At 38.1% G+C, this 23,594-nt stretch overlaps 1 protein-coding gene across 1 annotated transcript in view; it reads right to left on the bottom strand.

Annotated features, from left to right (window-relative positions):
• ppp3cca (protein phosphatase 3, catalytic subunit, gamma isozyme, a) overlaps positions 1–23,594 on the bottom strand; it is a 49,552-nt gene that overhangs the window by 14,786 nt on the left and 11,172 nt on the right. The window contains exons 3-5 of the mRNA XM_016285305.1: positions 19,285–19,482; positions 15,261–15,385; positions 9,853–9,964 (exon numbers count right to left, since the gene is read on the bottom strand). Coding sequence (XP_016140791.1) covers positions 9,853–9,964; positions 15,261–15,385; positions 19,285–19,482 — 435 coding nt within the window. The remainder of the gene's footprint in view (positions 1–9,852; positions 9,965–15,260; positions 15,386–19,284; positions 19,483–23,594) is intronic.

The following is a 23,594-nucleotide window of genomic DNA, read 5'->3' as shown; positions in this document are numbered from 1 at the left end:
ACATCACATATCTCCACCACTTATTGCCATGGTCGCTTTTGTCCCAACCAATTTATGACATAACTTATAACGATAAGAATGTGTCTAAATACATCTAATTAAAAGTGTGAATATTTGAATTGAATGTTCAGTTCACTGGTTTTTGATTCAGTTCAAAAGCACAACAATTCAATTTGATTTCCATATGCAATTCAATGTGAAACAAATGTATTTTAAAAAGTATATTATGCTAACAAAGGCTATTTATTTAAATATATAGTAAAAATACAGTAAAACATTAATTAAATATAAAATATTTTTTAATATATTATATATAAAAAATAATAATAAAAAAACCCAACAACAACAAAAAAAATAAAATATATATATATATATATATTAATGTAATATTCCTGTGAAGGATCAACAAACATTTCTTATTTTTATCAATTTTGTAAACAGTTGTGCTGCTTAATATTTTTTGTGGAATCCATTAAATTTTTCAAGAACTTTATGATCATTTTAAAGTTCAAATGAACAGTATTTATTTGAAATAGTCATGTTTTGAAACATCATACATTTTTTTGATAAATTTAAGTTATCCTTGCTCAAAATAATTTCATTTCTTAAAAAAACATTTTACTGCCCCCCACAACAAATAATTTGGAGCGGTACTTTAAAACATATTCCAGTACATTGCTTGCTAAAAATGTACGTTATTAATGAATTTATCAAATCAGGACTTAAATACAATAACAAGCATCTCCATGTGCTGCTGAAATAGACCTGCTCTTCAAATCAGTACATACACTATTTATTTAGTAAAGCAGTAAAAGTCAATCAAAACCATGCTAAATTATTTGTACATGATAATAATATTCCATGATTTCACAACCAGCATGTCTGTATGCAGGCAGACAGTAATAACTATACCTAAAGCGACAAAACCTGCCACCAAGCAGACACAAAAGCAGCAGGGACTATTCAATTAAATTCAAATGAGCCTAATTAGTGCAATGCGAATCCTTAATTCAGCTGCTGATTAAGCTTATAAATACTTTAGTATCTGGACTGAAGTAGTCTCATTAGTCTTGTCTTCTGGTTTCCACTAAATACAGCTGGGTTATTCACCAAACCGTATTACACATTCGCTCCTCGAGCGAGGTCTCATGGAGAGCACTTGGGCTTCCACTGAACATTCAGCCATGAAACCACCTCCATCTTTGTTATGCAGAGCACAATAGCTATGCTATTGTATGAGCTTAATAGCAAACAGTGCTCATTTCAAGCACAATAGACTAGTACCAATGACTCATACAAAATCAAAACCAGGGATTGAATCAGACCTTCAAAAGAACCTTCATTTAAATGTAATTTAGATTTTACCAAGAAGCAAAAGCAAAGTTTTAATGTAATATGCTATAACCGGTACATTAGCAAAGATGATACACATGGCCGGGATAACCTTATGAAAAAGGTATTGAACGTGCTTCTTGTAGTGTACTTTTAAAGATACATTTTAAAGGTACATTTAAAAAAAACTGTACTTGTAGATAAAAAATATTAATGAAATAAAATATATAATGTTCTAACAATAAAATATAACATTTTAATAATCTTATTTCATCTTATAACTACAGTGGGGAAAATATTTATTTGATCCCCTGCTGATTTTGTAAGTTTGCCCACTTACAAAAAAATGAAGAGTCTGTCATTTTTATGGTAGGTTTATTTTAACATATAGAGATAGAATACCATCCAAAAAAATACAGGGGAAAAAAACACATTATATAAAGGTTAGAAATTTACTTTTCAGTGAGTGAAATAAGTATTTGATCCCCAAACAAAACATGACTTAGTACTTGCAGAAACCCTTGTTGGTAAGCACAGAGGTAAGACGTTTTTTGTAGTTGGTCACCAGGTTGACACACATCTTAGGAGGGATTTTGATCCACTCCTCTTTACAGATCCTCTCTAAATCCTTAAGGTTTCTTGGCTGTCGTTTGGCAACTCGAAGTTTCAGCTCCCTCCACAGATTTTCTATAGGATTGAGGTCTGGAGACTGGCTAGGCCCCTCCATGACCTTAATGTGCTGCTTCTTGAGCCACTCCTTTGTTGCCTTTGCGGTTATGTTTCGGGTCATTGTAATCCTTGAAGACTTATCCATGACACATCGTCAGTACTCCGGCTGAGGGAAGGAGGTTCTCATCCAAGATTTTACAGTGCATGGCCCCGTCCATTTGCCCCTCAATGCGGTTAAGTCGTCCTATAACCTTAGCAGAAAAACAGCCCCAAAGCATAATGTTTCCATCTCCGTGCTTGACTGTAGGGATGGTGTTCTTGGGGGCATAGTCAGCATTTCTCGCCCTCCAAACACAGCAAGTCGAGTTAATGCCAAAGAGCTACATTTTGGTCTCATCTGACCTCAGAAATTTTTCCCAAGCCTTCTCTGAATCCTTCAAAGGTTCATTGGCAAACTTTAAACAGGCCTGTACATGTGCCTTCTTGAGCAGGGGGACCTTGCGGGCGCTGCAGGATTTCAGTCCATTGCAGCGTAGTGTGTTACCAATGTTTTACTTGGTGACTGTGGTCCCAACTGCCATAAGACCATTAACAAGCTCCTCCCGTGTAGTTCGGGGCTGATCCCTCACCTTTCTCATGATCATCCTTACCCCATGAGGCAAGATCTTGCACGGAGCTCCAGACCGAGGCCGATTGATGGTTGTTTTGTATTTCTTCCATTTCCGAATAATCGCACCAACAGTTATCTACTTCTCACCAAGCTTCTTGTTGATGGTCTTGTAGCCCATTCCAGCCTTGTGCAGATCTACAATCTTGTCTCTGACATCCTTTGACAGCTCTTTGGTCTTGCCCATGGTGGTGGGAAAGGTTGGATTAGAATATATAGATTGTGTGGACAGGTGTCTTTTATACACCTAATGAGCTGACATTAGGAGTAACTTCTTAAAGTGACAGGACTAATCGGTGTTCCACATGGGCACATAACCAATCTGTGGGAGCCAGAATTCTTGCTGGTTGGTAGGGGATCAAATACTTATTTCACTGACTGAAATGCAAATCAATCTCTAACCTTTATATAATGTGTTTTTTTTCTGGATTTTTTGGTTGGTATTCTGTCTCTATCCAAAAATAAAAATAAAATAAACCTACAATAAAAATTACAGACCCTTCATTTCTTTGTAAGTGGGCAAACTTACAAAATCAGCAGGGGATCAAATAAATATTTTCCCCACTGTATAGTGTGCCATTCAATACCACATTTAAAATGTAAAAATGAAAGTTAACCTATTTTAAATATGACATACAAGTTTCAAACTTACATTAACATTTTCGTTTACCACAAATGTTCTCAATACATACACTTTAACAACATTTTAAAAAAACAACATAAGTAATTATGGAATTACATAGTAATACAAAACTTAAGTCTTAGGTGGGTCAAAATAAGCACTCTAAAGCCCATCTAACTGAATTTAATATAAATTTAAACTATTACATTTTAATTTCACGGCTTGCGAAAGCATCACATTCAGGTCGTACTTCAGTACATTCTTTTAAAATATATTTCCAAAATAAGTATGCTGAAACATACTTTTTCAAAACGGTAGTCATGGCATTAGCTGAAAACCTGAATAAAAACAAGATTAGTAAGCAATTTTTTCACACATGTTAAAGGGGTCATACGATGTTGCTAAAAAGAACATTATTTTGTGTATTTGGTGTAATGAAATGTGTTTATCCGTTTTAATGTTCAAAAAACACATTTTCCACATACTGTACATTATTGTTTCTCCTCTATGCCCCGCCTTTCTGAAACACGTCATTTTTTCAAAGCTTATCGGTCTGAAAAGCGAGGTGTGCTCTGATTGGCCAGCTATCCAGTGCATTTTGATTGGCCGAATACCTCAAGCGTGTGACGGAAATGTTACGCCTCTTACCATATTGTGATGCCGTGTCCCAGAGCGACGAGACAAAACCAATAAAACCCATTATAAACGAGGCATTTTTTGCATCCAGTGGCGACATAATTACGGATTATAATGACTTATACTGTCTTTTTGCTGTCTATATTTTGGCAGTTCACGGGAAAGATTTGCTTTATTAAAGTCTCCGAGAATTATTAAAACAGAGTCCGGGTGTTGTTGCTCTGTCTCTGTGATCTGATCAGCTAGTTTCTGTAAAGCCAGGCTCACGTGCGCTTGCGGAGGAATGTAGACACTCACGAGAATGAACGAGCAAAATTCCCGCGGCGAGTAGAAAGGCTTACAGTTAATGAAGAGCACTTCTAGATCGGGACAGCACATCTTTTCCAACACAGTTACATCTGTACACCACCTCTCATTGATGTAAAAGAATGTCTTGCCGCCGCGCGATTTCCCCGTTGATTCTGCGTCGCAGTCCGCTCTGAACAGCTGAAATCCCGGCAGATGAAGCGCGCTGTCCGGAATGGCATCATTCAGCCAGGTTTCCGTGAAACACAGAGCAGCAGAGTTTGAAAAATCCTTGTTTGTCCGGGAGAGCAGAAGAAGTTTGTCCGTTTTGTTGGGTAGAGAGTGGAGATTCGCCAGATGGATGCTAGGCAACGCCGTTCGAAAACCACGCAGTCTGAGCTTGACAAGCGCATCGGCTCGCTTCCCCCGTCTGCGCGTCTTGAAGCGCTTGATCAGCGCCGCTGCTCCGCCAATCGAAATCCGGTAGAAGATTTTTTGGTGTGTTCTGCCGAATGTTCAGCAGTTCATCCCTGGTAAAACTGATCGTGTTTGAGAAACAAAAAAACTGGAAAAACTAACAAAAACAGCACAAACACTGGAGAGCCAAGCACTGAGGCAGCCATCTTCCCACATCGTGACGTAGACATGTGGGGGCATGTTTAAACGAGGCGTTTTAGGAGGGCTTGGATGAGTCTTAACTTCTATAAAGAATATCTCTTTCGGTTTGAGACTTTAGTCTTTGCAACTTTAGGGATCTTAATCATTCACGAACAGCTTGTAACACTCCAAAGAGAAAGGAAAACTTGAAATCGCATCATATGACCCCTTTAATACATACAGGGTTTACATTTTGTAGCTATATATACGAAACTCTGTATTTTACTAATTACAAACCTATAAATGAAACCAAGATGTCACACTAGCTAATGCTAGCACACTAGCTAATATATTCCATATGACGAGTGTTTTAAAATTAAATTAAAAAAGTGGTTGCTGCTGCTATGACAAAGGGCAGAAGGGTATGGACACTTTGGTTGTCCAGGTTGGTCATGTGATCTCCAAGCAGTGGCTTTAGAAATCCTGTAATAACCTCCTGGCAGACGGGTTCCGGGCTCAGTAGATGCAAACCCGGTTCGACCACCAGATGGATGCTAGGCAACGCCGTTCGAAAACCACGCAGTCTGAGCTTGACAAGCGCATCGGCTCGCTTCCCCCGTCTGCGCGTCTTGAAGCGCTTGATCAGCGCCGCTGCTCCGCCAATCGAAATCCGGTAGAAGATTTTTTGGTGTGTTCTGCCGAATGTTCAGCAGTTCATCCCTGGTAAAACTGATCGTGTTTGAGAAACAAAAAAACTGGAAAAACTAACAAAAACAGCACAAACACTGGAGAGCCAAGCACTGAGGCAGCCATCTTCCCACATCGTGACGTAGACATGTGTGGGCATGTTTAAACGAGGCGTTTTAGGAGGGCTTGGATGAGTCTTAACTTCTATAAAGAATATCTCTTTCGGTTTGAGACTTTAGTCTTTGCAACTTTAGGGATCTTAATCATTCACGAACAGCTTGTAACACTCCAAAGAGAAAGGAAAACTTGAAATCGCATCATATGACCCCTTTAATACATACAGGGTTTACATTTTGTAGCTATATATACGAAACTCTGTATTTTACTAATTACAAACCTATAAATGAAACCAAGATGTCACACTAGCTAATGCTAGCACACTAGCTAATATATTCCATATGACGAGTGTTTTAAAATTAAATTAAAAAAGTGGTTGCTGCTGCTATGACAAAGGGCAGAAGGGTATGGACACTTTGGTTGTCCAGGTTGGTCATGTGATCTCCAAGCAGTGGCTTTAGAAATCCTGTAATAACCTCCTGGCAGACGGGTTCCGGGCTCAGTAGATGCAAACCCGGTTCGACCACATCAGATGAGAGAGAAGAAATCCCTGTGTAGAAATATTCTTTGGGATAACAAATATGTCTCTGTATTTGTAAGCAACAGGAGTAAGAATAAACCCAAGCCAGAAAAGAAGCTAAACAGCTTCTTGCGTCTCTATCCTGGCTGGTCATGCTGCACTGAATTAAGGTTTTAAGTAAATTATTGTAAAAGAATGCTAATGAGAGGCTTCACAATGAAAAGACATTACTCTCTCATAAATCAGGAGAGGTAATGCTGCGTATAGTGTACAACGGCTCATCGGTTTTGTCTCTTTGTGAGCCAGATGAGCCCCATCCACTTCACTATGCAGGATACTAATAACTCACAACTGGACACTTTCTGGCAGCTCTACAAACCTTACTCTAATAGAGCTGTCTGTTATCCTGTTTTCTCAGAGGGACAAAGTGCTGTTTGCAAAAAACAGAGCACGTAAAGCCTGTAAAACAAAGACAGAACCTGTTAATGAACTCTCTCTCACAGCAGTGGGAATATTCTTTTAGTCTTAAAAAGGTTGCTATAGATCTTAGGGAGAGTAGACCCATTTCAGACAGTGAGGGACAAGTCTTAAAGGGATAGTTCACCCAAAAATGAAAATTACCCCATGATTTACTCACACTCAAGCCATACTAGGTGAACGGATGGATATTTTTCTTACACAAATGCATCACTTTGCTTCAGAAGGCCTTTATTCACCCTCCAGAGCAGTGTGGAGTCATTTTATGATGGATGGATGGATGCACTTTTTTGGCCTTAAAAAACTTGACACCCATTTACTGCCATTATAAAGCTTGGACAAGCCAGGACATTTTTTTTTTATATAACTCTGATTGTATTCATCTGAAAGAAGAAAGTCACATACACCTGTGATGGCTTGAGGGTGAGTAAATCATGTACATTTTCATTTTTGGGTTAACTATCCCTTTAAGGTCCTAAAAGTGTCTTATTTTTTTTCACAACCCATTGACGCCCACTGGAAATATGTGGATGGAACACAAATACTGTTGGCTGAACACAAGAGTTCGCCAGAACGAATTGACTGCACTTCCGCCCCCACAGCCTAATAGGCAACAAATTAAGTATGACATCTACTAACCTCTACACATGTTACAAATGACATGTGACATGTACAAAAAATATGAAAGCATTACTAAAACAAATTCTTCTGACAAAAACACATGGATTCGCTATAGGAGGCCTTCATTCACCCCGGAGCCGTGTGAGGCACATTTTATTACAGATGCGCGCACTTTATTTAACGTGTTTTGGACTGTTGAACAGAAACACCCATCCACTGCAATGATAGAGCTTAGAAGTGTCAGGAGAATTTTTAATAACTCCGATTGGATTCATCTGAAAGAAGAAAGTCATATACATTTAGGATGGCTTGAGGGTGAGTAAAACACAGGTTAATTTTCATTTTTGGGTGAACTAACCCTTTAATATTGCCAATAATTTATGGATTTTGTCAATATCTCTGGCTATCGTTGATACAAGATCATCGTCTTTCGACGCACCCCAGCAAGGGGAAGTTATCACGGGACCTTTCGCAGTGCGTGCCCTGCATGTCTGTCTGCTACGCCACTGGGCAGACAGCACATTGTCTGTTTCGTCGCTTGGGCTGCCTTGTTGAGCACAGTGGCTAGGGTTGTGACGGTGAGGAAATTTTTCCAACAGTTAATCGGCGTGTGACAACACAGATAATACCGGTATCACCGTGGGGGCAGGGGCGTTCCCTCTTTTCCTCACTTTCCTTCGCTTTTAAATAGCTTGTAAAAGCGGTGTGCGCATTTTACTTTCACTTTCAAATAGCGGCAATTCGGCCTAAAGCAATTGTTCGTTTTAATTTTCCCTCTTTTCCTCACTTTCCTTCGCTTTTAAATAGCTTACATTTTCGAATTAGCGCCAATTCGGCGTCAATTGCTTGAATGCAACAACAAAATACAACGTCAAACTCACTTTAACCTATATATAAAACATAGAATTTTTATTAACAAAACGAATAAAAATACACCATGCTACAGGGCAGGCTATGCCTAATATAAAATAACAAATAACTTACATAAAGTTTAAATAGGTATATAAAACTGGAAATAAGTAAATATATAACCAAATAAATAATAAGCGTAGAATGTTTATTAGCAAAACGAATAAGAAAGCTTGGAGGCACGGCATACACCTTGATGTCAAATAAAATAAATAAACTACTCAAAGTTTAAATAAAGTAAAAATCAGCAAACACTGTGGAACCAATTAAATAAGAAACGAATGTTTAAAAAAACGTCCAAAATCACCTTAGATAAACGGCAAAAGTCAACAGGCTTTTCAAAATCCAAAATACTACCAAACAGGCGCTTTTACATTTCGTTTAGAAACTAAATCATCCGCCATCGTCTTGTCGGTCTCACCTCACTCTTCTTGTCAGTCAGCTCGACTTACTCTCCTCACTGGATAAATGAAATCTGATCTGTGATGTGACTGTCGTTCGGCACGCTACATTGAGCAGCCGCGTTCAGTTTTTAATTGTAGTGTCTGTCCTTTTACTGCACTAAATCATTTTTATTACTATAAAAAATCAAAACGACGGTGGGGGTCGGTGCCGTGTTGGGCAAGTGACGTAACCGGTGTTGCAGCTTAACAACAGTATCACCGTCAATCTCGGCCAGCCTAACAGTGGCACTGAGAACATTATATTTCATCAGTTTAGCCCTTTTATTTTCCAAATGCAACAGGATTAGTCCAATGAATCGTTCAGTTTGTAATGTGTACCGAACCGAAAGCCTCGTACCAAAGAGTTCAATATGAATGTGTGTATCGTTACACACCTAATACTTACAATAATATTTATTTTGCTTCAGATCTTTCTTTTGGTAATAACAATATTCATAATATAAATAATAATTATTATTATCATAGTCATTGATATATAAATCACAAAAACTGAGGCCAAATTATGCAGCACTAAAAATAAGCACAGCAAACCTAGAACTATTTTTAAAACTGCATTTTAATTTGCATTTTTTCTAATCAGAAATACTTAACTACTAGGAAGATTGCTAAATTTGATCCAAAACTGTCAGCAATGGCACCAATAGGCGGTGACCATATTGTGTGATTCTGGTATGCTGGGAGATTGAAACAGTAAATATGTTCCAGCCAAACTTGATGTAATAATAGATTTCACAGCGTGAGCAGCTCCCTTATGTAGTTTTAACCCACATTAAGAAAAACAAGTTATTCAATTCATTTAAGTAAAAGTCTTACTATTTCACTAAAGTGGTTCTCTCAGGCAACAAGATAAGTGAGACCACACTGACCCTCCAACTCCAACAAAACTGCACTGATGTGACATTTAGCCATAGGCAAAGCAGTAAAAGAAAATTATAGTCACCACTAGCAGTTGGTGCAGTATAAAAATCTGCACCAGTTATATCAAGTAAATACACTTTAAGAAACACTACAAAATAGAGTCCGCTCTAATAAGGCAAATCGATTTTGAACACTTCGCTCCAGGAGAAATGTTATACTGTTTGCACTGTAAATGAAAGTGCTAGCTGGTGACAGCTGGCTGAAAACTCAGCTTTTCAGACATCAAAGAGACGACATCAGTGAAAGCGGAGGAAAAGCCCGACGGACAGTTTGAGCCAACACATCACTTAGCTCTCAGCACTCCTAGATGCTTCATTCCCACAACACTTACATTCCTGTTTGAAGGTGAAGTATTCTGTGAGGTGCCGACACTCATGGTTGCCTCTGAGGAGGAAGAGGGTGTTGGAATGGTTGATTTTCAATGTCCACAGGAACAGCACACACTAAAAAGAAAGAGAGAGAAAGAGACTTACAATCCTGAAGATAGTTGACTTACCTGTGCAAAGGAAAATTTGTAATAATTTAGATCTTATCAGTTTCAAGGGCTACATGGAAATCTAAAAAGTAAAAAGATTTAAAGGAATGGTTCACCCAAAAATGAAAACGTACCTACCCTCAGGCCATCCAAGATGTAGATGTGTTTGTTTCTTCATCGGAACAGATTTGGAAAAATTTGATGGAGCCGTTTCTTACAAATATGCAGCTTTTCACTTCACAAAACGTGGACTGGTGGACTGGAGTCATGTGGATTATTGTGATGTCTTTATCAGCTGTTCGAACTCTGACGGCACCCATTCACTGCAGAGGATCCATTGGTGAGCAAGTGATGTAATGCTACATTTCTCCAAATCTGTTCCTATGATGAATCAAACTCATCTACATCCTGGATGGCCTGACGGTGAGTAAATATTCAGCAAATTTTCATTTTTGGGTGAACTAATCCTTTGAAATAGTCTTAATAACAATAATAATTCAATGAACTGTATACAATAATTTCACAATTTTAACTTTACAAACAAACTAAATAAAACAGATGAATAAATAAAAATAAGAATTCTATACAATCTTCCTATTTCATATTTCCCCTAGAGAAACCTTTTTAAAAAATCTTTCTTGCGAGCGGGGGATGGGATGCAGCAGCACCGAGAGCTGCGACCGGAGCCTACGCAAGAGGAATAATGAGCTGAAAATTGCAGGTAATAGTGGCCATGAGAAGAGGACCTGAACGTAGGCAATTACTGCTGAATGGCAGATGACACAGAGAAAGACACAGAGGAGAAGCTGTTTTTTTTTTCTTAAAAGTTTACATGGCGCTTCAGGTTACCGCCTGGTTTTAATAAAATAACAACTAGTCATCCATTGAGTGCTGCTAGACTTTCAGCACAGTAAACTTCATATGAGAAGTTGTTACAGCCAACACACTATTTAAGAAATATTTGGTTGAATGTAGTGAACCAAGACATATTTTTTCAGATTTCAGACTGCCTGAATAGAAATGTCCATAACGTTTGGTGCTCTAGCGGTTAATAAACTGTGTAAGTCTTGCAGAAGAACATTTTAGCTGGAGCTACTTCTCTCCGTTTATGTTTACGTCTATGACGAATCACGCAGGTACTGGGCTACTCTGCAGCGGTTTCACCAGTACCAGTCTGACATCAGTGACATCAGTCATTCAGCGGAGACCCGCAACAAGCAGAGCGGTCCATGCTTTAATGCTCTTTGACTTCTCTCTTATGAAAGGGTACAGTGTCTGACAGGTTATCAAATAGCTCCACTCAGACAACTCCTCCAGAGACACATCCAAATGAGACAGACTGAGAAAGAGAGGCCATTTAACCGTACAGCTTAACAAGGTCTCTGATACTTCTGTTCTTCATTCTAAAGCATCCACAGCTCCTGCACTTTAACGCGGTCTCTTTTAAGAGTGACATTTAGTGAACTCACGCAGCCTACGCTTACCAAAACCAATAAATCATACGAAAAGTAGAGGCTTGAGTAAACTACATATAGGTAATTATTACCTTATATTCACTTAATTTAAAGACGTTTGTTGTCACCATTTCATTCTGTGATACTGCATGTCGAATAGCATACAACTGACAAATATTGATTAGCCTATGTCTTGGACATAGTTCTTAATATTAAAGTTTTGTACATAAAACAAAACAACAATGTCTAACAGACATTTCTTGTTGGATGAAGGACCATCACCTTCAACTCAACCTTGCCAAGACAGAACTGCTTGTGGTTCCAGCAAACCCATCGTTTCATCACGATTTCACCATCCAGTTAGGCACATCAACCATAACTCCTTCAAAAACAGCCAGAAACCTTGGAGTTATGATTGATGATCAGCTGACTTTCTCAGACCACATTGCTAAAACTGTCCGGTCCTGCAGATTTGCTTTATTCAACATCAAGAAGATCAGGCCCTTTCTTCAGTACAGAGCATGTTTGGCAGCAAACAACACAAAGCCTTGGCAATACACTGACCGTTTGAGTGAGATGCCTGATCTTCTGTACAGTACAGAGTACATGCACACTCTTTTCAGCCTCATTAAAATCCATTTATCTTAATCCCCCCCCCCCCTTCCTTTTCATTTGCATTTCGCGGCCTCCAATAGCCACATAGAGGCTAGGTAGTGGGCTTGTGACTCGTTTGCACTTGGTCATTATCTCATCAAAAGAAGACTGACGATCTTGATTTGCTTTTAAGTTTTATTAAAGCATATGAAACATTATACTAATGCAATACGGTCAACAGAAAGTTGGCTCCCGCTCCTCGCCCCTTCCAACCTCCCAAACAATCCGACAAAGGAAATAATAAAGAAAACGGAAGTGATCACCTGTGCCCCTGTGACCATGAATAACCAATAACAAATAACAGACAATTAATGCGCTTACATTGTTCAAGCTCTTGTTCGGTCCAGGCTGGACTATTGCAATGCTCTCTTGGCAGGTCTTCCAGCCAGTTCCATCAAACCTTTACAATTTTTAATGAGCCAAATAGAATGCATGTCACACCTGTTTATCAATTTGCACTGGCTACCAGTAGCTGTTCGCATAAAATTCAAGGCATTGATGTTTGCCTACAAAACCACCACTGGCTCTGCGCCCCTTTACCTAAATTCATTACTTCAGACTTATGTGTCCTCTAGAAGCTTGCGTTCTGCAAGTGAATGTCGCTTTATTGTGCCATCTCAAACAGGCACAAAATCACTTTTACGGACTTTTAAATTAAATGTTCCCTCCTGGTGGAAAGACCTGCCCAACTCAATCCAAGCAGCTGAGTCCTTCGCCATCTTCAAGAATTGGCTAAAAACACATCTCTTCCATCTTTATTTGACCCTCTAACTCTAGCACTCTCTATTCTAATTCTATTCTTAAAAAAAAAAAAAAAACGTGTCCCTTTTAGACTTGCGTTCATTTGCTGCTTGTTTTCTTTAAAATAAATAAATAAATAACACTTGCTTTTTAATCTTTTTGTATTATATCTGTTTTCTTTTAATTTATTATACAATTAACAAAAGCAAAAAAGACCTCTAACACTAGCTTGCTCTATTCTTTTTCTATTCTATCGGTTTTCTTTTTATTTATTATATTATTTAAAAAACCCTTGCTACGTGTACTGCGTTAAGCTAACTGATACTTGTTATAGCACTTGTATAGCATTGCTCTTTTGTTGATTTTGATTGCTTCCATTGTCCTCATTTGTAAGTCGCTTTGCATAAAAGCGTCTGCTAAATGACTAAATGTAAAACATACAATACAAACACATGTATTTTTTCTTGGTGTCTAAAGTATATAAAAAGAATACACTTGTCTTACAAACTCCATGACTTAGCCTTTAAAAAAACAACAACAACAACAACACTGAGGAATCAATTCCAGAGTTGCTTCGAAAAATTTTGGAATTGAACTGCCCTACATCTCAGCTCTTTTTTAGTTGATTTCATCAGGGTTATTTAGGCATACTCATTTGTGTTTTAAGTCAACATTAAGGCAAAGCAAGCCATAATATAATTGTCCTATCAGAGCAGCTGTGGTAACTATGTAAAAGATGACATGGCAAACTTTAAAACTAAACGCGATTGTCTTTACTGGAGATATTATAGCACAATCTGCTTTGCCTCTCTTTTGTGCTTATGTGTGGTAGTTCATGCACTGTTGCCAATGTGGCAGTGTAGCCATTGATAATGCCTTAACAGATAGTTCAGAGAAGACGTCAGATTCTCAGCCAAGTAAGAATGAGCCCAGACATGCACGCAATAATAGTTTCCCACTGGTACATGTACAGATCCCTGAGTACTAGGGCCCTATGAAGTCAGCTTTTACTTATTTATTTTTTTCAAATTTTGTTTTAATTTTTCTGGATTCAGTTTTTGTTTCAGTTACATTTTTTCTATACTCCGTTTTAATGGTTAAATTAAATTTTATTAATAAAAACAGCATGTCTAATTAAACTTGCACAATTTAACAGCAATTTATCAAAAGTTTAACAAAAATTTAATTTTTAAGGCCCTATGTTTATTTTTTCTCAAATTCAGTTTTATTTTTACCAAATTCCGTGTTTTCCATTACTTTTTAGATTTAATTTTAATGGTTTCATTAAATTTTAATAATCAAAGGCATCTCCAATCAATTGATTTCATAAAAAAATAATGTATTATTATCCCCCCCCCACCCCCCATAAATACTGTGTATTTAAATTTTTCTGCTAAATAAATTCTAGTAAATAATATTTTTTGGTAAATATTCCTTAAAAAATGTTTTGATAATTTTATTAGTAGTAGTAGTACTATCATTACATTAATATATTTCTGTCACAATTTCTTCAAGTTAACCTGAACTTTTAGTTTGAGGGGTTGCTGAGAAGACGGTCAAATTTCTGTTTGTAGCCCATATGATAGTTTTTCTCAAATGAAACTGTAAAATGCTCATGAAGTGACTCTCAGAGCAGTTCTAGAGATTATTCATGTGTTCATATACTCATATATTGAGGTGACAGAAGCTGAAAGCACCGTGAGCATCACGCATGCTTCAGTTTGTGTAGTAAACGAAACTGCGCATCTGCAATGTTCATTCACACAGAGACACGCAGTACATGCAGGATTCAGATTTAAATGGTATTTTTGCAGCTTAATATTCACAGACACTAGTCCATATCATGTTTTGATTTAAGGCCTGAAACCGATCTGAGAATATCAGAACTGATGTGTTTTACTCCTGCTTACATATTCATGGGTCGTATCTGATCTGTACCACAAGGGAAGAAAAAAAAATCAGAATTGGGTCACTTGAACCATGTAATTTAAATGCAGCCTTATTGGCTAAATTCATAAATTAGCAAAACATTTTGGGGAAAAAACACACTAAGGCTGGACGATAAATCGCATGAGATATTTAATGCGTGTCAGTAAAGCCGGTTCTATAATCAACGGTAAATCTCCATCACGTGCGTGCTTTCACATTGAGCAGCATTTACTACACAGAGCCGTTGTTCACTGACAAGCTGCGCAAACCCACGATCATATATGATGTGCATGACAAGATGCACATTAAATATCGCATGCGATTTATCATGCAGCCCTAAAACACACACACACACAAAGGATGGAGGATGTATAAAAATCTGTGAATAACAGGCGTTACAGTGTCCAGTGAACCAGATTTCTGCAGGTGCAGATTCTGTGCTAGCCTCTTGTCCCAGATTACTTCAGTTCAAGAACTTCCACTCACCTCAATACTGAAGTATCCTCGGTCTACATAATCGCCCAGGAAGAGATAGCGCGTGTTGTCGGGGGAACCACCAACTTCAAAGAGCTTCATGAGGTCGAAGAACTGTCCGTGAACATCACCACATACTGGGGGTGAAAGGGAAACAAAATAAAAGCTTAACATTGCACATCACATTCAGTGAGTGGTACTTAACACCCGCCTCATGTTGAAATCAACGGCAACTGTAAGCAAAGTGGTAAAAGGTTTTCTGTATCACATCACATTATAAAACAAATGCCATAGGGAAGTGCTGAATTGTACAGAGACCAAACACTTCACTTAAATCAATCCAGCCAACAACGGCCACATGTACAAGACTGCTCTGTCACTTAGCAACAACGACACTATATCTGAAAAAACAGAAGCTGGATCCATTTATAAAACAAAATGTATCTAGAGCCAGAGGGGTATTGTGACATCTATTAATTCATGCTCAATGGCAGTGATATCTATAGAGGACAGATGAGCTAATTCATTTGCATCATAAAATACCGTGGCATGACGCAAACAATAATTAAACCTTGAAGCACAACATCTTCATCAAGTAATTAAGTAAGCTTAACAAGCTCTGCTCGTCACTGATAAGGACCAGCTGAATTTAAAGTGCCCCTAATGGCTCAGAAATTCACTCTGGATCCATCACATCCAAGCCATCTCCTTTTTGAACTTTTGCCATCTGGTCGGCGTTACAGAGCACCGAATACCAGGACAGCCAGGCACAAGAACAGTTTCTTTCCCCAGGCAATCTACCTCATAAATAGTTAATGTTCTCCCATTGTGCAATTAAAGTACAGTATGTGCAATAACCTTATACTTATTTATCACCCTAAATCCTAGTACATCCCTACAACTTATTTTATTTTATTCTATTCCTATTCCATCTATAGCACACCTGTACATACAATTTATTCTTTTTTTGTGTGATTTCTATTTATGCATGTGTATTTTATTCACATCTCACTTTTATTATCTGTGTTGTTGTTGTCTCCGTGTACTGGAAGCTTGTGACACTATAACAAATTCCTTGTATGTGCAAACATACTTGGCAATAAAGCTCTTTCTGATTCTATTATGGATTTTTGAAAATTACCTTTCATGCAGTGTGCTCTAAGTGAATGAAAATATCCTGCAAAGTTTTAAATCTAAAAGTGCACCGTGTATAAAGTTATTGTCTTTCAAAAGAAAGAGTCGACTCTGAGTCACGAAAAGTCGTTTTTAAAACGAATCTTAAGCTGTTTCAAGTTGACGTTAACATGAAAAAGTAGCATATTTATGCCCGCCCACTTGTTGCGCGCGCAGACCTGGGAAAACTTGAACCTCCCCTCCCTCAAACACCGTAGCGGATTCCTGTGGAGAAGACGCTGTGCTCTGCAGTGTGAGGGTAAATCCGTTAGGACAGGGATCCTCAAATCTGGCCCACGAGATCCACTTTCCTGCAGAGTTTAGCTCTAACCCTAATTAAACACACCTGAGCATGCTAATCAATGTCTTCAGGATCATTAGAAAATCACAGGTAGGTGACTTTGATCAGGGTTGGAGCTAAACTCTGCAGCGCATTGGCCCTCCAGGGCAAAATTTGAGGAACCCTGCGTTAGGGTATGTCAAAAATCTCCCAACTAAATTTTCTCCTCCAACTTCAAAATCATCCTACATTGCTGCAGAAGCACTGACTCAGTATTTACAAAGTAAATGTGCAAGGAGGGTCAAACACCTTTTACAAAAAAAAAAAAGGTAAAACAACGATGTAGGAAGATTTTGAAGTTGGAGGAGAAAAGTGTTGGGAGTTTTTAGACATGCCCTGTCTTGAACCATTGTACACAGACAGAGTACACATGCGTCTCACAGAGACGAGCATTTGTAATTAAAAAGTGTATAAATATTAGTTGATGTTTTTTTTTTTAAGAAATAACCAATCGTTTTGCTAGATAAGACCCTTATTCCTCGGCTGGGATCGTGTCGAGCCCTTTAAAGCTGCATTGAAACTGCATTTTTAACCTTAAATTCTTTGCGACTGAAGAAAGAGAGACATGAACATCTTGGATGACATGGGGGCGAGTAAATTATCAGGAAATTTTTATTCTGAAAGTGGAGTGATTCTTTTAAAAGCGGTTGCTGTCATGTACTCTGTACTGTAGCATGCAAAATACGTATTTAGTTGTGTGTGTGTTGTGTTCGCTCCATGCAGCTTGTAGGTCTCTGTCTAACCGGCTAACAGAAATATCTGATCGCTCGCAATTGTCTAGAAATGTGTCGATGAATAGTGAATGTTTGTAGTTGTTATTACTTGGAGTTCTGATAACGAATAGAGCAATACGTTGGTGTACAAACTGCAGTGCTTTATCAATACGTTTCTGCATTGGGCTAATGCATATACTATGGCTGTTTGGGTGTTTACCACCGAGCTAATGGTAATGGGCATTCCGTTATTGACATGCGCTGCATGCAGTAGACCAATCACAACAGACTGGGTCATCAGACCAAACACTACAGTTTAGCGTCACGCAAAGGAGGGGTTTGGGAGTCGTTGAGCAAAAAAGGAAAAAATAAATGCATATTATGTAGTGTTTTTTGACCTTGCATGCATGTCAACCAGTTGTTGGGGACTCCCAAAACCAAAATATGAACCTTTCATAACCCATAATACACTTTAAGCACTTTAAGATTACTCAGATGCTATACAGACTCTCCTGTATAATCTGTAAATGGCCATTATATGATTTTCTGTCACTTTCTTCGATTAATCTATCTGTCAAATAAAAGAAGCAAAACCCATAACTAATTGACAATTATGCATTTTCTCACAAACCAGGGTGACTAGGGATGGATCAAAATAGTTGACTAGTCATCCAACATCTAACTAGCAAATTATTGAGGTCAACCAGTTTATAAACTAGGATTTCTTTTTTATTTTTTAGTGGCATTATTTAGTGTGTTTGTATAATCAGCCTCTCAACATTTTTTTTTTTTACTTTTGTCATGAATTAAAAAATAATACTACTAAATTTATGGGAGATAATGAAAATTATTTCATCATTTCAAATGCTACAAGTGAATTTAGACCTTAGAAACTTACAAAATTATTCACAGTATGAAAAAAAGATATTCATTTTGAGATTTGCTAAAGATTATATTTAGCAGTGTTTATAAATTATTCATTTTTAAAGATTAACTTGATGACAACAAAGGTAACATATTTTCAGAAATATGGGAAATGTGCAAGCGCAATATACACTATTGGCTGTCTGATACAAAACCAATCGATCAATTAAAAATAAAAATAAATATCATGTATCCCTGATTTATGTAATAAAGTTAAATGTAGACAGGAAAGTAGCATCATTCAATCACGGTCAGTTGCACTTAAAACCAGACAAAAAGTCTTCCTTTAGAGCAAATAGTCGACTTGTCATTCAGGCAGCCCTTCATTTAGTTGATTTGTTTCTGCACATCCCTCCAACTGTTCACTGAAGCATCACTGACCACATTCCACGGCAGAATCTGTGACTGTTTTCTGTGTTGCGTGCCACTGATCTGCAGACAGTATCTGTCCTTATGAACCAACGGCACTGACACGGAGCTCCATATGAGTCAGTTTTCCGCAGCTGATTCTCCACCGTGACAGTGTGTAACACAAATCAGGTAATCTCTGCAAAAAACTCAACAGCAATGCCAATTTTGTATGCCTGATGAAAACTGCTTTCACAGATAGCATATGGGCCTACTTGAATAGTTACTTATCAACCAAACCAATCGTTTTACGATTTATTATTTTATTGTTGGCTAAAGGTACACACGCTGATGCCAATGAAGTGTAATAATGAATACGTTGCATGAAGTTTCCATAAGGAAAAAACACCTTTTTTTTGTTAAGAACTAGGTTCAGCCTCAGCAGAACAAAACCGCAAGTCAGAACAAAGTTCATTGTAATCTGGACAGATGGTCATCTCCCTCAAGCCCTACTAAAGATATGTTCTTGCTTTCTTACCAGTGATTGGTGCCTCCACCTCTAGCATGCACTTCTCCTGCCTTAGGATGTTGGCACCCTCGTTTATGATGCGCAGCGCAACGTCCTCCTCCACACGTCCCTCTTTGATCAAATGGTTCTTCAGTAGCTCGGCATTTGGCTTACCATCCACAAATAGGTCCTTTATTGTCAGCCGCTGGTGAGGGGGCAGTGGCACTGCTGTAGGTGCAACAAGAGCAAAATATCAACTTTAACAACATCAACAAGGCAGCTGCAAGTATGGAAACAAGCTTCAGTCATAGTGTAAAAGACGAAATACTAAGTGATTCATGCCCACTAAAAACGATAAAGTGCCATTTTAAAATAGTTAAGGAATAAAACGTCATAAATGGACAAACAGACACACTACATTCCAAAAGTTTGAGGTCAGAAAAGTTTTTTAATGTTTCTGAAAGTCTCTTATGCTCACAGAGTTTACATTAATTGGATAAAAACCACAGTAAAACAGTAATTAAATCAACACGATTTAAATGAACTGTTTTCTATTTGAACATATTGTAAAATGTAATTTATTTCTGTGACGTCAAAGTTAAATTTTCAGCATTCAGTCTTCAGTGTTAAATGACCCTTTAGAAATCCTTGTAATACAAAAACTTATTATCATCAATGTTGAAAACTGTTGTGCTGCTTGATATTTTTGGTGAAATCTTGATATATTTTCAGGATACTCTGCTGAATAGAAACAGCATTTATTTGAAACAAAAACATAAAAAATGTTGTTAGTCACTTTTGAACTTTCCCTTCTTTTTTTCTTTTTTGTTAATTCACTCCACTTGGATGTTCGCTGCAATATGGAAAAGATCTTTCGCCACCTCAGTTTCATCGCGATTAACCGCATTTTAAAACAAAGATTAAAATGTTTTTTTTTTTAATCTATTAAAAATATTTAGTTACATTACAAGTAGTAACTTTACAAGTTAGACAAAACAGTTATTTTATTTTATTAGCCATTTATAAGTTATCAGTCATAACAACAAGGTAATAACTTATCGGTTCATCTATAAAACCATTGCACATGTTTGTTGACAAAAAACATTTTCACATCACTCAGTGACTCTCGCTGCCGAGGATGCATCTTTGAAAAAAATAAGGTCGCATATACGTGTATTTTCAGATCTGCTCTTTATTAGTTTGTGCTGCTCTCTGGAGCATCATGACATTTGCTGCTGCTGCTGGGGCTAATAAGAAAAGTTATGGTATCATGAGGATTCTATTGATTAAGCTCTCAGATTTAACCTTCACAGACGTGAAAGGATCCCGAGATGTCGCGCAATAATCCCTCACCTGCGCTGAACTGCCGGGTAATCTAACTCCACCAAATCCCTCAGCGAAAGTGCAGAAGTTGCCATAGAGAAGGCTGCAGCTCAAGGCATGATAGGAATGAGAATTTTGGATGATGAGAAGCATAAGAGCTTCTGGATGATGTAAACAGATGTTTTTTAAGATAATAAGCATAGATTTATCAAGAGTATGGCATGCTAATATCTGTCTGTTCTGTCTCTGCATCCTCTGAAGAGTTCATTATTGAATGAAGTGAGAAGCGTGTCTGAAGTTCTCAAACACCATAAAGATAACAGGAAGCCGTGTGAATAGCAAAAGCCCCTGGCACAGAATAGCAAAAGCCCCCCCCCCAAGTCTATCACAAAAGCTAGGGTTGATGCTGCTGCTTCCACCGCGACCTCATTTGCATGCATCTGCCATAGTGTGTTTTGGCTGCTCAGCCTCCGGCTCTGAATGTCTGCTTGATCGATAGCCAGCGAGAGCCCATATGTTTCAAAGGAAGTCAGGGTTGATCTTAATTTTATGGTAAGTGGGTTTTATGGCTTGATTGCTGATGCTGAGGGACATGTAACTAAAGACATCTGCAACACGTTTGGAGGGAACAAGCAGCTGTCTGGCGGCACCGCGAGGTGCACCGAGTCAGGCTTTGACAATACTCCAGTTAATCTGGCGGTTCTATTAAACGTGCCCAGAATGCCAGAGCAAATGATGTCGGAGCCCTCAACCATTAGGGATTCAAATCAAGTCACTGGATCCCACAGCCAATCAGCTGTGTATCTGTACGAGGAGACTGAAACAGTGAGGCAGTGTCTCATTAAAACAGATGCCATGGTTTCAAACTTTTTTTCCCCCAAAAAATTTCTGAGGCCACAACCTAGGCATGTGTCAATTTCAGGAGTACTTCAGCTCAAAACATCACTGTTGACAGATCAATCAAATAGAAGACAATCTGGTTAGGTGTTTTTTTTTATTTTTTTTTTATTCAGTTCTGAGCAGCTGCTGGTATTAAAAAATTTTTTCATTAACTAACCATGGAAACAATGCAAGCTGCACAACAGATTTTGCCTGTTTTCTGACACCTGTGGCCTGCTGCATGAAGCTAGCTCTGAAGCGAAACTCTGCGTTTCAGAGTAAATTTAGAGTTGACAAAACCAAACAAATCCAACAGATCAGGTTCAGCCAGGCTCACAAATCTCTATATAAATGTTCTCTGTTAACATGCTACATTCACACTGTCAATTTTTGGGATTGACAAACCGCATTTTCTTTACAGGTGTGAGTCTCGAAATGTCCCGTTCACACAGCAGCTTACAGCTGTGTTTAGAATACTGTCTGTATGAACATGCAACAGGAGTCAAGCCCGTATTCCTTACCAGTAAGCATAGCGACAGTGACCAAAGTAAGATCAAAGATGGCGATGCCCATAAAACTGAAAGTCTTATCACTTTCTGACACGACAAAAGTCCAATCGAGCTGCGAGTTCATCCGTCAAATCTTCATTAACCGACAGCAGCCTTTAAATTTGGGTGGAGAGCAGAGTTTGAGTCGCGCGCAGAACACAAAACTGACGGGAGCGGCTCCGGTGGAAAACTGACGGGATCTAAAAATTTCAGGTGACAGACACACAGCTAATTTCTTCGTCGTCACTGTAAGTTACCGAAAACACACATGAAAACACGTAACACACGTTCGACACGTGTGTCATGAGAGCGGCTCCCTCTCGCACTGTATGACGTGACAGACAACTAGTTGTCCAGTCCTGTTCAGTTCACAAAGAGCGTGTGTTCTGAGAATGCGGTTGTGAGTCCTGAAAATTTACAGGTGTGAGTTCGGTTACAGAATGCGGTTCTCACACCCGTAAATAACCGAAATGTGTGTGAACGTAACTGTATTACGGACTCAAATACAGGACTGACAACCGTATTCTGCTGCTGTGTGAACGTGCCTAGAGTTTGATCCAGAGTTTGTGATTAACTCCTGAAAGTGTGATGTGTGGCAAACAGCCAATCACAGGGAACAGTTTGATTCACTTATCTGCTGAAGATTAAGAGATGTCGTTATTAAAAATATAGTGAATTTAAATGCATGTACAAGGCAGGAATAAACACTGTTGCTGCAGCAAATGTTTGACAGGGCAGCAGAAAGAAAATATCTAACTATGCAAATGAGTCAACTGAATTTAATCAGACAGAGTTCAAAAGAAAACAGTTTAGTCATATTAAAAGCTTTATATTAGGGATGCTCTGATCAGGATTTTTTGCAGCCGATACCGAGTACCGATTTCTTGTCATGGTGATTGGCCGATACCGATGCCGATTCTGATGCTTCAAGCTTTATACAACATATGCATGCCCATAGCCAGCTATGAGGTACGGACCTCTGTACATTTTTAATGTTCAAAAATAAACTAAAAATTTAATTTGCTCTCTAAATGACTAATCTGCTGTTTAAAGCTCCTCAAATGAGTGTCTGCATGTATAATTAAGTTTAGACAGTTTGATGTTTAGCGCCCGTGATATGAAAATGAGCTCTGCGAGACGCTGGCAGAGTGAACGAGGCTTGAGAATTGTGAGTGAGTGCGCGGGCGCAGGATCCAGCTATTACAAGCGTCTTTGGACTTGTCTCTTCTACTTAATTTGACACTTTAGAAAGTTAATAGAGCGGGAAGTTGCAGTTTAGGGTTGGCAATGTCTTTATATTTATATAAAATCGGACACGATTTTTTTTAACAAAATGAGATTTAAGAGAAATTATAAATTAAATGTGTCCTTTTATTATTGCTTGGACAAAATACTGTACATTTCTTTGTGAAATTGAAATAGAACACTACAATAATATACTAATATAGCACTTGTAAATTATTGCTCTTTTGTTGGTTTTGATTGGTTTTGGATTAAAGCGTTTGCTAAATAATACAATTTAAATATAATGTAAATGTAAATAACAAAACTAAATAGAAATTTTAAAACAAGCCCCAAATCAAATAAATA

This window comes from Sinocyclocheilus grahami, unplaced genomic scaffold (genome assembly GCF_001515645.1).
Source record: "Sinocyclocheilus grahami isolate Dianchi unplaced genomic scaffold, SAMN03320097.WGS_v1.1 scaffold195.1, whole genome shotgun sequence".
NCBI lineage: Eukaryota > Metazoa > Chordata > Actinopteri > Cypriniformes > Cyprinidae > Sinocyclocheilus > Sinocyclocheilus grahami.
Note: the sequence above shows the minus strand (reverse complement) of the source record. Positions and strands in the feature narration are given on the sequence as shown.